This window comes from Talpa occidentalis, unplaced genomic scaffold (genome assembly GCF_014898055.3).
Source record: "Talpa occidentalis isolate TD23 unplaced genomic scaffold, MPIMG_talOcc4v2.1 talOcc4.14, whole genome shotgun sequence".
NCBI classification, from domain to species: Eukaryota; Metazoa; Chordata; class Mammalia; order Eulipotyphla; family Talpidae; genus Talpa; species Talpa occidentalis.
In genome coordinates, this window is record NW_023601433.1 from 21,954,842 (window position 1) to 21,971,490 (window position 16,649).

At 51.0% G+C, this 16,649-nt stretch overlaps 1 protein-coding gene across 1 annotated transcript in view; it reads right to left on the reverse strand.

Moving 5' to 3' along the window:
* PGBD5 (piggyBac transposable element derived 5) overlaps positions 1-16,649 on the reverse strand; it is a 66,596-nt gene that overhangs the window by 10,884 nt on the left and 39,063 nt on the right. Inside the window, exons 2-3 of the mRNA XM_037510182.2 lie at positions 8,694-9,121; positions 2,724-2,858 (exon numbers count right to left, since the gene is read on the reverse strand). Coding sequence (XP_037366079.1) covers positions 2,724-2,858; positions 8,694-9,121 — 563 coding nt within the window. The remainder of the gene's footprint in view (positions 1-2,723; positions 2,859-8,693; positions 9,122-16,649) is intronic.

The following is a 16,649-nucleotide window of genomic DNA, read 5'->3' on the forward strand; positions in this document are numbered from 1 at the left end:
TTTACAGCAACCACCAGGCAGGCAGAAGAGGTAACATGTACCTCTTATTGCAAGGGAGGAGACAGCATCAGGGACTGAAACTCACCTGCGGCCCAGGGGCCAGCAAAGACGACATGCTGGAATCACTAAGCAACATTTACATTTTGTCCAGTGAACATGTCAAGGGAGTGGGTTAAAGAGGAACATGGTCGTCAGATGACTGAGCCATGAAGGAGTCCTGTGGGTGTTACCTACTGTCCTCCTTTAGGGAGGACAGGCACAGTGCCTGTCAGTGCCAGGGGATCACAACTGACACCTGGGGGCAGGGAGGCTGCCCTGACTATCCTTCAGGACATGAGTGCTGGGAACGGGGCTGAACATGCAAACCACCAATGATGCTTCCTGGGGAAAAGCAAGAGGGGTGACAGGGGACCCGGGCTCCAGAGGTCACACATCAGCAGCAGAGCATATGACAGAACCATACACCCACGGTCAGTGGCACAACACCTTCTCTCGAGGCGGCTGTGGCCCCTGACTGAAGAGCAGATGAAAGGTGCACAGGACCTCCCTGGTGGCACAGGGGTTAAAGACAGTGCTTCAAGCTATCACCAGCCACTGCAGCACAAGTTCGATCCCTGGCTGGCCAGGGAGCTACCCACATGGTGCAGCAGACCTCTCCTGTCTCACCCACTGCTTCCCTCAGCGGTGTATTTCAGTGGATCTGCCTGTTCTGCTCCCCACTCTTCTCTGGTGAATCCTCTCATCCCCTCCACCTCTGCTTTATACCCCAGTTCTTGTATGCATAAATAAATAAATCTTTTTTAAAAAAAGGCACACGAGCCATCTCTGCACAACTCCTCCAGCCATGCCTGCCCCACTCAATCCTAACAGCAGAGGGTCCCAGTGTCTAGGGAGAACTCTCATCCTCTCCTGGATCTACTAACAACCTAGAGAGAATCACATCTTTCGAAAGAGTTCTGGCCAACAGTGTTCTCATAAATGCCTTTTCAGCTCAGGCACTGGGTGAGTTGGAGGCTTAGAAACTCACTTCCAGCAATAAAGCAAATCTTCTGGAAGCCAGCTTATGCAGATTATCAGGTAACTTGGGCTTCAAAGCAGTGAGGTCTCCCTTTGGGGTGCAGGTAAGAACTGAGGCTGGCTTCCAGGGAAAGCCACTATGTGATTAGGGTATTGGAACTTCCAGTCCCACCCCAAATCTCCAGAGAGGAAAGAGGGATTGGAGGTTGAATTTGATTGCCAGTGACTGATGTAATTAATCAGGTTTATGACTAATTAAGCCTCTATTAAAAACCCAAAGAGAGGGGTGTCAGAGGGCTTCTGGGCTGGTAGGTACAGGGAGACTGGTGGAGCGTGGTGGGCTGGAGAGGGCAGGGGTGATGCACCCTCTCTCGAAGCTGTGATCTGTGCACATTCTTCCATCCCACTGTGCCAAGCTAGACTCTTTGGAGTCAGTCAGTGATCTAGAGAGTAAGTGGGTTTCCTGAGATCTGTGAGCTGCTCTAGCAAATTATTTGAACCTGAGGAGGAGCCCTGACCAACATCTGATTACACAGGTGTTGGTCAGCAGCACAGGTAATAGCTTGTGACAGGCACCTGAAGTCTAAGGAGATTAAGTCTGGGAGATTAAGCTCTTAACTTTCAAAATCTGATGGTATATTCCAGGTAGAAAGTGTCAGAATTGAACAGAACTGTGTTTGTGTCTGAAACACCCTGCTGGTGTCTGAGAATTGCTTGTTGCTGGGAGGCCCTGATTCACCTGTGCACAGCAGACTCGGGCCCAGCCCAACCAGAACCACCTGGGCCTGAGGGCAGAGGGCAGGCTGGGGCTTCCAAGCAGACATTTACCTGGAGGCCCTGTGCTCCCCTGCTGTGGCTCTGGGCTGCTCCTGCTTAGGGATCCTCTCACTCGGGCAAGGCAGAGGGGTAGGGGAGTGACTGGGGGTGCAGGGAGAGGATGGCAGGAAATGAATGCAAAAGCCCTGTGCTTGGGCTACAGTCAAGTAGGCTCAGCAAGGTGGGGTCAACTGTGACCCCAGGGCTGGCCAGCCTGACCGATGGGAAAGGGCGTCCTGAGCGGTACAACAGGAAAGCACAGCCCAGGGCAGCAGCGGCTTTTCAGGTGCCACGTTCTGTGCATGCCAGCCTGCCCTTCTGGTGCTCTCTGTGCCCCGGCTGCTCCTGGCAGCTCAACATCCAGCATTATCCCCACAGCTGAGCTCAGCAGCCTCTTCTAAATGGGCACCTGAGGTGGCTTGGAGCAGAGCAGGGCAGGGATAGCGAGCAGGGACACTGGCTCCGAGGCCATGCCTCCTGATGAAGGCCAAGTCAGCCAGTGCCTGGGCAGCCTGTGAGGCAGGCGTCCTTGGGTCTGGAATGCTGGACAGACACCTGGCAGGGGGGTTTCTGGGGATGCCACATAGCAGGCTCTCAAGACAGCAGACAGTCCCCTCTGGGACCCACTGCTGGGGTGCAGTCCCAGTTGCCACCATGAGAGCCTGGGCTTCGATGAGGCCTTACTGCTGCTATCTAAGCCAAAGAGCTGGAGGGGCAGGAAGAACATGCAGGGATGGTGCCAGATGCCCCCATCCCAGTGAGACGGGAAGTAGCCCAACTGCAGCTGGAGCATTTTGGTGGGGCGCAGTGAAGGGGTGAACAAGCAAGCTCATAGGTTACCCATACAGCCGAGACCCCTCGATCATCTTCCCCTGGCCTCTGGGGCCCACCTGGATGATGAAGCCAGTGGAAGAACACTGCCTGACCCAGAGGCTGAATTTCCGCTTTTTCCTCTTTCGAAGTTCCCGCTCCGTGCACGTGGCAATGAACACGGGGTCCTCGTCAATCAGGGGTTCATGTAGCACCTGCCAGGAAGGAAAAAGCAGGGATTCTCAAGGAAGATGGCATGAGCTCGGAGGGTCATCAGGTTTGGGCTCAAATCCAGTCTCTGCCTTTGACCAGTTGTCATTTTCTCCCTCTCTGACCCTGAGTCTCCTCATCTCTAAAAGGGGAACGATACTGACACCAGCATTTTGGGGAAGAGAAAGAAATTGTGCACAAGACACTTGCCACAGGCCCTACCATATTACAAGTATTTAGCAAACGGGAATAATAACAACTAATTAGTATCAGTTCAAGCTCCCCCTTGGTATTGGGATTGCTTGCAGGGGCCCTGACTCCAGCAAGACCTGCCTGGGGGTGGGCGCCTCTTCTTTTCAAAGGAAGCTCCAACTACTCATAAGTCTTTCTCTCACTGCCTCAAACTTTGCCTGCATTTAACCTAAACCTACTGATCTGACCTCAGCCCTGTGGGAAACAGAAACACACATATTCTTTCCTGCATTCAAGATCACGCTCCCATGTGGGCCCACCACCCTCTTTTCCCAGGCTGGACACTCTCTTTGTAAACACTACGGTGAAGTGACTCAGTTCCCTTGTTGCCTTGTAGCTGCCACCAGCCCCAGGCTGTCCTATCCTTTCTGACATGGGATTCCCAAAGCAATTTTTAAACTTATTTCACCTATTTCAACTTCTTTTTTTTTTTTAAAGATTTATTTATTTATTTATACAAGCACTGGGTACAGTCAGAAGTGCGGGAGGGTGAGAGAATTCACTAGAGCCAGAGCGGGGAGCAGAGCAGGCAGAAGGACTGAAGTACACTGCTGAGGGGAGCAGCGGGCAGCAGGAAAGGTCTACGTGCCATGTGGGACCCTCCTCCGGTGGCCGGGGAGCAGCCAGGGATCGAACCGGCGCTGCAGAGGCTGCAGGCAGCTTCGCAACCCAGCACTCAACCGCTGACGCCACTGGGGAGGCCCTATTTTAACTTCTTGATACCACAGTGCTAAGACTTTTTCAAAGACAATAAAAAAGATGGCATAAAAAAAAAATAGGTTCCCCGTGGTGCTCAAAGGTTTCCTTCTGCAAGTTGAAGCTTCTGGGCAGAGATTTTTGGGTAAATTTTAAGAATCTGCTTTACTTCCCTCTCCAATCCTATTTCGCGTGTAGGAAGAGTGTCTAGTCCATGGAAATGAAGCGTGTAGGGGAATTATAGTTCCAAGAAGACTACACAATCTGCAGGCCTGGGGGCAGCAGCCTGTGCCTTTTAGACCCAAACTCCCGTTGTAAAGGAAGGTTTTACGGGAACCTGCTATTACGTAGTCAGTTAGGTGTCACCTGTGACTGCATCCTGGCTGCAGCAGCAGAAGGGACCAGCTGCTCCAGAGGCCCTATGACCCATGCACAGCCTCTAAGAGACTCACTGCCTTGCCACTGGCACAAAACGTACACAAGCCCCTGCTCCCCACTGGTGCTTTTCAACCTTTCATGAACAAACCAGTCATCTGGGGGTCTTACCAAATGTGGATTCTGATTCAGTAGGTTTGGCGGTGGCGGAGGGTGACTGTTTCTGCATGTCAAACAAGCTCCCAAGCAATGTCAGAATGTGATCTGACCAGGGCAGAATGGAGGATAATTCTTCCCACTTGTGATTTGGACATATTCTTCATTCATGTTGTCATGAACTCAGGTTCCCGTAAAACCTTCATTTACAACAGCAGCCTTGTGTGTGGTCTTAGCTGTGCATAACAGCCCCCTGGTTTTCTCTCCCCCATCTTGTGCTCATCAAGGGAGGGCTAGAGATCTGCTGGCCCATGTCCCCCAACCCCTCATCACCTCCCAGGCTCTTGTGCTTGCTTCTCTTATTCAGTGGCTCCAGGTCTTCATGAAATATCAAGGTCTATTTGGAGTCATTCTAGCAAAATGGCCAACTCTCCCGCACGGTGGGGACATGGGGCAGAGGGGAAGGGGCATGTGGCCTGAAGAAAAGGTGTGCTGCTTGCCTGCTGCCCAGCCAGCGGTCCTTATTTAAGGAGCGTGTTCCACTCCGAGGCCACAGAACTGGAGCTGCCCTCACGCTCATCTCCAGAAACCCAACCTATATCTATGCCACTTGCATTAAACATATAATCAGTTGCAAATTTAGATTTAATCATATGCCTCCAAAGATTTAATCATATGCCTTCTTCTTTGCTATCATCATGACATGAATTCTCAAAGGGTCAGTTCTCCATGAGGCCCAGGGTAGTTCTCCCCATGTCCCCATGGCTCTGCAGACACATATGCCAGAAACCCATGGCCTTCTCCTCCAGGTGGCAGACGGGCCAGCTGTCTGCTCTCCGTTGTATTTCCCACTCCCCTTCTGTACAAATTCCTCTGGGCCGTGGCAATGGAAATACAGAGCATCCATTTATTTACCTGCATAATCCTTTCCCCCCAAAATTCATGTAAGGAAAGAGCCCCAAGTTTTGAGGAAATGAAGTACCTTCCCATTTTGAGTTTGTGAGGACACACAACACACACATGCACACACACGCACACACACTCCATCCAGGCAGTCTTGGGACAACTGCAAAAGTTCTAAACTCATACCCAAAGGTTACATGTGCTGGAATAAAAATGCTCTGGAGCTTGCAGGGCAGAGGGCACATGTGAGTCTGCCAGGCAGGCGCGCTGTGTGCTGAGTGGATTATATGTAACGGGGCAGAGGCAGCGCAATTCTGGGGAAGTCTGAGCAAATGCATCCACATGCCCCTTCCCCTCTGCCCCATGTCCCCACCGTGCGGGAGAGTTGGCCATTTTGCTAGAATGACTCCAAATAGACCTTGATATTTCATGAAGACCTGGAGGGAGATTGTTCCGAGTGGTCTCCGCAGGCAAAAGTGAAGACCCTTCCATGGAGCCCTGTGGAGCTGGGGAGGCAGACAGCAGTGTGCTGCCAAGCCCACTGCTCCATCCCCTGTCCTTGAACGGAATGTCCCAGGATCCAAACTGGGAATTTCAGAGGGTGGTTGGAGGTAAACCAGGAAACCGTTAGGGTTTTCAGCTACTCTAATCAGAGATGACAATATAGAACCCTCTCCTATTCTAAGAGGAAAAAAAAAGGCAGAAATCAAGTGTAATGTGACCCGAGCAGAGGACAATGGGAAAATGCACCACCCAGGGGAAGTTGAAGCCCCCCACGGTGAAAGGCGAGGGCTGGCGCAGACAGGGCTGAGCTGCTTATCCACGAAGGAAGAGCCCAATAGGAACCTCGAGCTACCAGGGAAGCCTAATCACGTTAAGAAGCACTCATGTGTTGCAGGTAATGAGTCATCCCTGGCTGACACAGAGATGACTCAATAGAACCCAGAGTCGGGAGGAAGAAGGAACAGCAAATGCCATCTAACTGGAAAATGGGCTCCTGTCTGTTGCCCCAGACACACTTTTCATCCTACCTACCCTGTGCTGTGGCCTTCTATAAGCCACAGCCCAGGTCCCTTCCCCTGGTGACTAGTTTGCTTGGCTAGCTGGGAAGCTGAGAAAGACCCAAGAGCCACTCCCTGCCTGCCCACTGCCTCCAGCCTGCCCCCAGGCTGTGGCCTTCACTGGGCTAGACTTGCTCCCCATCCTTGGCATCCATGGTCATGACCATGGGTGTTTCACCACCTGGTCTGCCCCCTGATCACACCCACCCACAGCCTCTGCATCCACTTCTCCTCGACTGCCTTTGCAGGCGTCACTACTGTTTCCTGCTGGATTCTGACCTGCCCTGTAGACCTACCCCACTGGGTAGAAAATGGTAACAAAAAGAAAACAGAGCTTTGCCAATACAAAGGTAAAAAAGGTTAAATATAAAGTGGAAAAAAAAGGGACCCTCACCATGACCAGAGGGCCTTCCCCTAACTGAACCTTAACTCAGACCCCTTCTCTCAGCCTTCTCAAATGCCAGCAAAGGTGAGACGTGAACTGAAAGAATAACGTGGTCATCTCTCCAGGTTCTCCTTGGCCCTCACCCTTACCCTACAGCTGCCCATCCGAGCCAGGCAGCAGAGTGGGGCAGAGCTGCTTCCTGGGATACCGGCCCACCCACAGAGCCAGCTCACTCAGGAAGTCCTGGGGCTGGCATGGGCATGGCTACAGGTCTCAGAGCTAGCTAGTGGGCACTGCAGGGGGCCTGCGCACTATCCCAGCCTCGGGGACCTCCTGGATTTTGGACTGTGGGCTCTCACAGATGGCATAGGGCTGGCACACGTGCCATGCAACAAACATGAACACAGTCATGGCTGAGGCTGCCTTGTCAGGGGCTGGCAGGATGCTCAGCAATCTTGCCTTTAGGCTGTTAAATATCATTCACCCTCAAGGTGGCTGGTTGATTCCTCAGAGATACTCAGGCACAGCAAGCCACAGCCCTCTCCAGCAGCCCTTCAGAAGGTCAGAATCTTTTCTCCCCCTGGCAGTCAGCCAACACGTTTCTGGTTGGGTTCCATTTTCATCAAGCAAATATTCAGGGACAAAAAACAAATGTGCCCAGCCCTGTGTTGGTTCTACTGGACCAGTAAGACAGAGACCATGCCCCCCAAAGACCCCACCACCTGGAAGGAAGGTCAGTGACACAGAGGGAGACAAGGCAAAAGGCACTGGGCCACCCTGTCAGTAGCAAGGGAGTCGAGCAAAACAGAGTCGATGCAGGAGTGCTGGAGACTGGGCAACTGCAAGGAGGGAAAAGCTTTGGGGAGCCAGAGAGAGCACTGCAAATACCTGGGAGTCACGATGTGCATTCGGAGAGCAGCAGGAGAAACTTCAGTGCTCCCATAGACCTGAAAAAGGGCACCATCTTCCCCACAAATGCCATTTAGTTTTTAGGACATAAAGAAGGCAAGTTACGGAGCAGGGGAAAGATACAGACTGAAGAACAGGAAGCATTTGAGGGCTGATTAAGGCCCTTCAAGGGAAAGCACAAAAGTCAGCAGGTTGGTGGGTCTTTAAATGTATAAATAAAAGTGAAGTAAATTTCTGTCTCCATATAGAATGATAACAATCAAAGGAAATGAGTTCACAATGGCCAAGAACTGCCTGAAATTTTGGTTGGAGAAATCACTAGAAATTAGCCATCTCCTCGGTTTATTAGCTCAGTTGAGCAATTTGGAGAACGATTCTGAAACTGCATCTCGCTACAGCCAAATGTGTCCCATATCAGAGCCGGAAGGCAGGGGCTCAGGAGCCGAGAGCAGACAGCTCAGACCTTCCAGACCTATTCCAGAGGGGGAAGGTGTGGGGGCACGCAGCTGTTATATCTGGGGTTCTAACACTCTCTCACCCAGAGGCTCATGCTCCGTCAGGTGGTAGACCCCTGCAGCCATGACAGTGCTCATGTTTGCTCCATGGCACCTGTGCCAGCCCCACGCCATCTGTGAGAGCCTAGGGACTGAAACCCGGGTAATAACTCCTGGTTACCTGTGAGAGATTTTGGTTCCCTCCCTTTGCCACCCAGAAGGCTTGTCACCACCAACAGATGAATACACACTCAGAAGCTATGACAAGAAAATGAATATTAGAGCAAAACATAATTTGGGGGAAATGTGCAATTACAGGGGAGGGAAGATAAGGAGAAAAGAAGATGCAAATGGCACTTCAGAACAAAATACAAATCCTGACTGCTCAGGGGCTTGGAGAATCATCTATTGTTTCCCTCTGATCTAACAGGATTAGATGAGCGAGTGGAATGGGAGAGAGGGGATACCTGGGCGTGACCTCAGAGCAAGACAGGAATGGGGGGAGGCTCAAGGGTGCCTCTGGGCCGCCCCGGGGTCTTCCGCTGCCATAGGTGGGCAAAGCGGGCAGGTGGGGTCGGTTCTGGGCTCGTGCCCTGCACTTGGCCGCACCTGGGTTTGGGAAGGCCTGAACGCGGAGTCAAAGCCGTTCTGCAGGGAGTCGAGGAAGGGCTGGACCTTGTAGAGGCCGTGCGTGGTCTGGCTGGAGCGGAAGGCCACGACGTGGAAGTACTTGAGGATCTTCTCGAAGCGGGCCTGGCTCATGACCAGGGCGAGGCTCCTGTTGCTGTAGAAGCCGCTGCTCCAGATGCTGAGGACAGACTCGCAGTGGGAAATGCTGGTGGAGATCATGTACCCCAGGAACGCCTTCATCTCCGTGAGCGTCACCTCCACCCAGGCGCCGTCGCTGCCGAAGCGCTCCTGGAACTTCTTGGCGTACATGTTTGTCTGCACCACCATGTTCTTGAGGACGTTGTCCGGGACAAAGAGCTGGAAGAAATCCATGGCGCTGGCGCTGGGGGGCATCTTTCGGGTTGGCCCTAAAAACAAAGACCACGTGTTTACTGGACCCTCACACGCCCAGTCCCGCACAGGGCTGCCCCCTCCAGTCCGCGCAAGCACCACCTTTTCCAGAGCAGCACAACCTCTGCCCCCTCCCTCCCCCGTGGTGTCCGACCTCCCCCCACACAGAAGCGTGGTCCCTCGCCGCTTCCCGCGGTGTCTCGCTTGCCAGCTCACCGCCGGGGCCTCTCGCCACACTGCGCGCCATGTACTTACAGACCCTGCAATTCAGAAATATTGATCCAAAGAGAAAGGGTCACAGGAGGGAGGGGACAAGACACAGAGTCACACCGAAGTCTGAACACAAGGCTTGGCTGTGGCTTTCTGGCTTTTGTGTTGTTTTAAGTTAAGGTGACTTTGTGTATCGAAATGCTTTCATCTCTTGGGGTCTGGAAAATTCCATCAGGTGAGATTGCAATTTTTATTAGGCACAGTCTATGTGATAGTTTTAAAGTTATTAGTGAATGAATCTGATTGGGCAATTTTAAGTAATTTCACCAACATAATAAAAACTTCCTTTTTTTTTTTTTAAAGATTTATTTATTTATTTATACAAGCACTGGGTACAGTCAGAAGCACGGGAGGGTGAGAGAATTCACCAGAGCCAGAGCCAGAGCCAGAGCGGGTAGCAGAACAGGCAGACCTTCAGATGAAGCACACTGCTGAGGGGAGCAGCGGGCGCGGCAGGAGACGTCTGTCGCACCATGTGGGACCCTCACTGGCAGCCAGGATTGAACCAGCGCTGCAGAGGCTGTGGGCAGCTTCGCAGCCCAGCACTCAACCGCTGCGCCACCAGGGGAGGCCCTAAAAGCTTCTGTTTTTGACTAATGCAATCTTTTGAAATATATAGCAACACACACATATGTAAGAAACACATCTATGAGACATGACTTTCAGTTCCATGTAGTGACTTAAGCTAGGCTAACAGTATGTAGAGATTTGCAGGAGACAAGCTTTATTCCTATTGCATTTTGTTAGTGATTCCTAAAAAAAGTGGTGGACAGTCTCCAGAGTTCTACCCCACTTCTTCTTCTATCACTGTGATTTAGGCATTCTCTGAAAAAACAAAATCAAGACTGACATTGTACACAAGACAGCCCAGGTTTTGCATTCAGATGGACAGATTTGGGAGTTGAATGTATATTTACTTAACTGCACAGTATCAAACATCATCTGTAAAATGGGTGTAGCAACACCTGCTTTGCAAATACTGTTATGTGGGTAGAATGAATGGGAGAAATACACAGGATTCACCCAGGGTGGTACTGGTTCCTAGCAAGGTGCCCCAAACTTCCTTGGTGGCTTTTATTGAGACATTATCAACAGAAGTTCATCATGGCCAGCCTGAGAGCTCTCAAATACTCTAATGGACCTTAGATTACAGAAGAAATTGAGGCCCAGACAGCAAAATGTCCACCAAGTTCAACTTTGCCAACCATTTTCTGGAAGGGTGGCAGGTGATTTTGGGGCCACGGACAACAAACTGGTCTTAGAGGAGGCGGTGCTGCCTGGAAGGCGGTGCTGGCATGACAGGAAGCCAGGAGGACAGGGGGACCAGAGTCTCAAAAGCAGCCCGAGTTCCATACCCAGCCTTAATGAAAATCATTTTATTTCAGGAAAACCTTGCAGCCACCGGTGGGTGAAGCCATAAATTATTCAGAGGTTACTCTCAAAGAGGAGGAAAACCAACCTTTTAATTGCTATATCATGCTGAATAAGCAGAATAAAATTTCCTCTTGCAAAAGTTAAAAAGTAATTTTGCTTCCCAGGCCAAGTCAATATGAATTTACACAGGATAGCTGGCGTGGCCAACTGCTTAATGAAGAAACAGGGAAGCCACTGGCTCCTTCTTCTCTGCTTCATTTGACTACAAGCATCTTCCATGGCCTTTTTCAGTTGCTACGATTCCTAGTATTTGAAGAGTGGTGGCACCGGCCAGTCTTTGAGAAGAGGGAGTGGAGGACGGGGAGAAGCAGAGGGAAGGAGAAAACGCTGTTTAGGACATTCATCCCTTATCACCCGCTTAAGAACATGTCCACTCAATAAAGCGGCCCTGGGGGGGGGTAGCATCTCAACCAAGATAAGACCCCATTACATTTAATTCATTTACAGGGAGCTTTTCCAGTTACAACCTCGCATGATCCTCAATACATCCCTGCAAAGCATCATCCTGTCCTGCAGGTGTGGAACAGTGGCTCAGAAGTATAAGGATACAGCCCAAGGTCACCCACTTCCCAGCGCCTTTGTCCTACCTGGCCCAGCTCAGGCCAAATGCACTTGCAGCCTGCTGCAATTTAACAGCGCCCTCAATTTAACAGTGCCATGAGGCACAAGTGCCTCATGGGAGCAAGGAGGGCTATGGCTGGCTGGCGCACACAATGACCTCCCTTTACCTCCAAAATGCACATGTTTCACAGTGGGCCAAGTAAGAGTAAGTGCAAAACCAGAAATACCTCTGAAGCAAAAAGGAGAATCTGCATTGCAAAAAGCGCAAAGGTGTGGTAACTATACAAGAAGATGGATGTTGCTGAACCTGCTGTGGTCATCATCTCACAGTATATGTCGTAAATCATGCCTGCCTGCTGTACATCTAAACTTACACAGTGATTCTTGTCAATAAAACTGGAACACACACACACAGCAAAGGCAGCGTGGAATTGGACCAGGAAAGCCGAAGCATGTATGTAAGAGACCTTCAAGGGCAGGGGTGAGGCTGGGAGGAAGAGTGGGAGACAGCTCAGCAGGGCTCAGCTCTGCCAGCTGCAGAGGGGGAGGGGACTGGCACCCCTCCAGCTACTCCTCCCCATTGCCCATGTGGTCTAGGAAGCCAAGTGGGCAAGTCTGGCAAGTCCTGGAGTGGAGACCCCTGATCAGGCCCCTCTGATCAGTGGCAAAGTGGGGAGCACATCACAGAAGACTATCAGGTCTCCAGCCTAGGGGAGCCAACTCCGGATCTGGTTTTGCTCAAGTTCTTCCCTCCCTTTCTGAACTGGGGGAGACCACTCAGACCTCCTCTTGGCCCTCCCTCCTGGGCCAAAAAACATTTCTGCACCCCAGTTTCCTTATGGATCAGAGGGGGTGACATCGTCTGACCTTGACAGGGCAATGGCCTGTCCCAGCTGTCTGTGTCCCTGTCCTACCCTGACCATGGGGCTGTGAGGGCCCTGCTGGTGCCCCTCACTCTGCCCACTTCACAGCCACCCTCCCCTGCACCCCTCCCCGGAGGCAGCCGGCTGCCCTGCATGTGGCACTGACTTCCTCCTTCACCCCATCTGGAAGAACAGAGAGGCCTGGTGTGCTTTCCAAAGTGCAACCTTTCAGAGACTGGTGCATTCCTTTTGAGAGAGATGAGAATGTACCCCTAGTATTTAGAGGTGCAAGTCATCAGTAGTTTTATGACATAGATAAGGATCACAATAATTTGAAGTAAAGGTTTAAAATGATGAAGTCATTTATTTCCAGGCTAAATGAAACAGGTATAAAAATACAACAGGAACATCCTGTATCACCCCAAGAATATTCCTCATGTTTGAGGCACTGACAATTACATTCCATAAAGGGTGATGTAGAAAATAGCCAACCCCCCAGTATTGTTCCCGTGCCAGCGCAGCTGGGCTTTCTCTTCGGCTAAATTAATCCTCATTTCTCTCATGCTCTGTTTTCCCTCCCCGCCATGGCTGACGTGCAGGATGGGCCAGCGGTCTGACAAACACCTGAGGCCCAAGCCTCAGTCATGGACTTCAGCTGCTTGGCTGGTCAAGAGCTTCACAGCTTGTTTTATTTAACCTCTTTGTTCCCAACAAGGGGACTGGTATCAAATTCATTCCTTAGCTGGATCAAGGGATCTTCCCCTGGGGTAGGAGCCCTGGGCTGAGTGCTCCCAACCTAACCCATAACCCTAAACCCTAACTCTAAGCCCTAAACCCAGCCCTAACCCTCTTCTGGCCAATAGCATATAACTACGCCCCTCTCCCTGGGCAGATGTGAACAGTGTCAAGGTCCTTTCTGGTTAGATCTGATTCGGTTCAGACTAGTGTCTGTCCCCGACCTGGCACCTTCCAGTGGAAGGCACACGAGCAAGCCAGGCGGGTACTGGTTACTCCCTGGGGCCCTGAGGAAGCATGCAGACACATGGCCCAAAGACCCCAAGTCCAGCAGGGGTCACACAGCTGCAGGACTTCCTTGTTATGGAAACGTCCCGGGAGCTTTATGCCCCCATGCACGTGGTCTTCCTCAAGCCAATGCAACACAGTGGCTGGCCAAAAAAAAAGGCAATTTTTAAAACAATTTTGGAATTGGGCATCTGACTCAGCCAATGTTGCTCATGGGAAATACGGGCCATAGAGTCGATGGGTAGTCCCCTAAAGACTAGGAGAATCCTTTGGCTAGCAGACACATATCCACAAACAGGATTAGTGTCACGAGACAAAGAGCTGTGTGCAGAGAATGGGGGACATGCATCCGAGGCTGATGTATCAACATTTTTAACAACTAACCTTTAAAAAGTTTCACTATATGGGCACAAAGACACCTCTAGGAACTAGTTTAGCTCATGCAAAACATGGGATTTCATTTCTGTGTGATAGCCAGCTCAAATGCCAGCCACCTGAAGTCCACCTGTTCTAGAACACCTCTGCCTTCTGCTGGGCAGGTGGTCCTGACCGTCTCCAGATGCACAGAGCTAACAGAGCAGCCGGCAAAGGGGCAGATGACAGAGTCCACTCTACTGTGACCCTCCCTGCTCATACCTGGGCCCAAGGACCTTCCAGTGTTCTCTCTATCTGGAGCAGGACTTTCCATGTTCAAAGTCATGTGCACAAATGAATTTTGAAGTTTGTCAGTGAACAGAGATGGAGTCACATGTGTTTGTTTAGACACAACAAGGGACTTTTATCCCTCCAACCAGAGTTGGGTCTACAGGCGAGTGACACGGTGACACTACAACCAGTGGTGTAAACAGTGTACCCAGCACAGGGATGACCCCATGGCAGGGGATGAATGAACATAAGCAGGCGCAGAGCCTCCTAGCCACTCCCACAGCAGCCACGTCCAGGGGTGACAGGGTTGCCGCCTGCATCTGTGAACTCGCTCGAGCCCTATGTGGCCTGTGGTTTCTGCATCTATACTGCTGTGAGAAAGCCCCAGGCCAGGCTCATCCACTTTGCAGGCAAACCACAGGTTTCACTTTTCCCTGGTACAGAGTTAAAACAGCAGAGAGGCGTCTCTAACAATGAGAAACAGATTTACCTGCAGTTGGGGTTAGGGGTGGGCAGGGGATGGTTCTGTGCCTGGTTCTTCACTAAGTGAGCCTCTGAGAAGCTGCGATGCTGTGTCTCAGTGTTTTCATTGCTCTCTCCCTTCTAGGACTAAATTAAATGGTAAGACAATGATGTAAGTATTTTGAGGAATATAAATACGGTTGACCCTTGAACACCACGGAAATGAATTGTGTGGGTTCACTTACACAAAGATGTATACTTACAGTATCAATAAATAGAGCTCAGGACTGTCAATGTAATTTCTCTTCTTTATAATTTTCTTAATAACATTTTCTTTTTTCTAGTTTATTTTAGTGTACTAGCACAATAAGTAATATATTAATATATAACATACAAGATATGTGTTCAACTCTTTTATTATAATAAAACACTTACATTATCAGTAAGGCTTTCGATCCACAGCAGGTTATTAGTATTTAACTTCTGGGGGAGTCAAAAGTCATAATCAGATTTCCAACTTCATGGGGCAGGGGTAGTGGGGAGTCAGTGCCTGTACCCTCATGTTGTTCAAGGGTCCACTGGAGTTATATAAAGTCTCATCTTCTGGCTGTGCAGTGAATGTTGCAAAGTCGAGGACCTGGACTGGGGTCTGGCTCCCTGACTGCTGCGGTGTGTGATCTAGAACCAGTTACCTTCCTTTGTCTCAGTCCATTTGGGCTGCAATAACAGAATACCGCAGGCTGGGGGGCTTAAACAACAGGAATTTATTTCCCACAGTTCTGCAGGTCTGAAGCCCAAGATCAAGGTGAGGCAGATTGGATGGCCTCTAGTGAGAGCTGCGTCCTGGTCCACAGGGCTGTCTTCTTGCTGTGTTGCCATAAGGTAGAAGGCCCAGGGAACTCTCCTTTATAGTATCCTTTATAGGACACTAATCCCATCACCAGGGCACCACCCCCATGACTGAGTCACCCCTGAAGGTCCACCTCCTAACACCATCACCTTGGGGATTGGATTTTAGTACACAAATTTGGGGGGGAGGGCACAAATATTCATCCTGTAGCCTTCTTTGAACTATGGTCTCCTTATTGATAAAGTGAAGATGACAACAGTATAGAACTGACAGAGTGGGGGTGAGGATGAAGGGGGGATATGAATGTCCAGACAGCAGGCACCCCACACAGTGCCGGATTTTGGTGGGTGCCCAAAGATGGTACCTAATCACGTGCATGACAGCATCTGCTAATCCCTTATCACAGGCTTCTGTGGCTCTTCCCGGGAGCTGACTTAGCAGATGGCACTTACAAAACAGCAGCCTTAGCAACCGACCGCAGTTTATATTTCATTTAGACACTCTATTTTTCACATGAGGCTGTATTTTTAAAGTCTCTGCTCTCTGCCTAGGGACAGAAAGGACAGCAGAAGTGTTTTTCCCTCTTTGGCAGAACCAGATGGGGAGAGGATGCAGTGGTGAGAAGTCGCTGGGGTACCATCCGATGCCCGCCCACCTCGAGACACCCACTTTCTGCAGAGTGGCAGTCTGCATGGTCACCCAGAGAGTTTGCTGATTTCCTCCAAGATTCCACAGCTTTCTCTGCTCCCCTCCTGCTCCCATGACACCCACTGCGGTTCTCCAGGTCCGTGTCTAGTCTCCACCTACGTGGGTGCTGCTCTTTCCCCACACCTGCCTGCCGCCGTTCATGGGCCTTAGCTGAGGTCACTGATGTCCCCCCACTGCCGCCCCTCCGGCTGGCAGTTCTGGCCAGTTCCACACACAGGCCCCCAGGAACACTCTAGTCTTTCCTTCGAGAAAGGCAACAGAGAAGGGGCCGTGTCACCAGGCACTTGGGAAGCAGGCGGCTGTGAAGAGGCTGCGCAGTCCCCCGGACTTCATGAAGCCTATTCCAGGTACGCACTGGACAGCACAGAAACCTTGGAGGCACCAGTTGGAGGGTCTTCTTGCATCAAGCACTACAAGGAGCACTTACTTGACCAATTTAATTCTTACAATGATCAACCAAGCACATTCTGGGACCACCTCCCCGACTTTGCAGCTGGAAAGCCAGCAGGTAGAGAACGTGCTCAAGGTTGCAGAAGCCGGCGAATGAAGGCGCTGGATGCTGCTCTCCCTCAGCTGCCCGTGCTGCCGCCCATGCCAGTGTCACGGCATGCCCCAGGCCGGTCGTTCTAGCGGTGTGATTTCCCAGCTAGTGTTGACTTTCAAGTGGAAGGAGGCTGAGGAGCGGGTACAGGAAGAGAAGGCTTTGGGGAAGTTGAAGAGAGAGGGAAG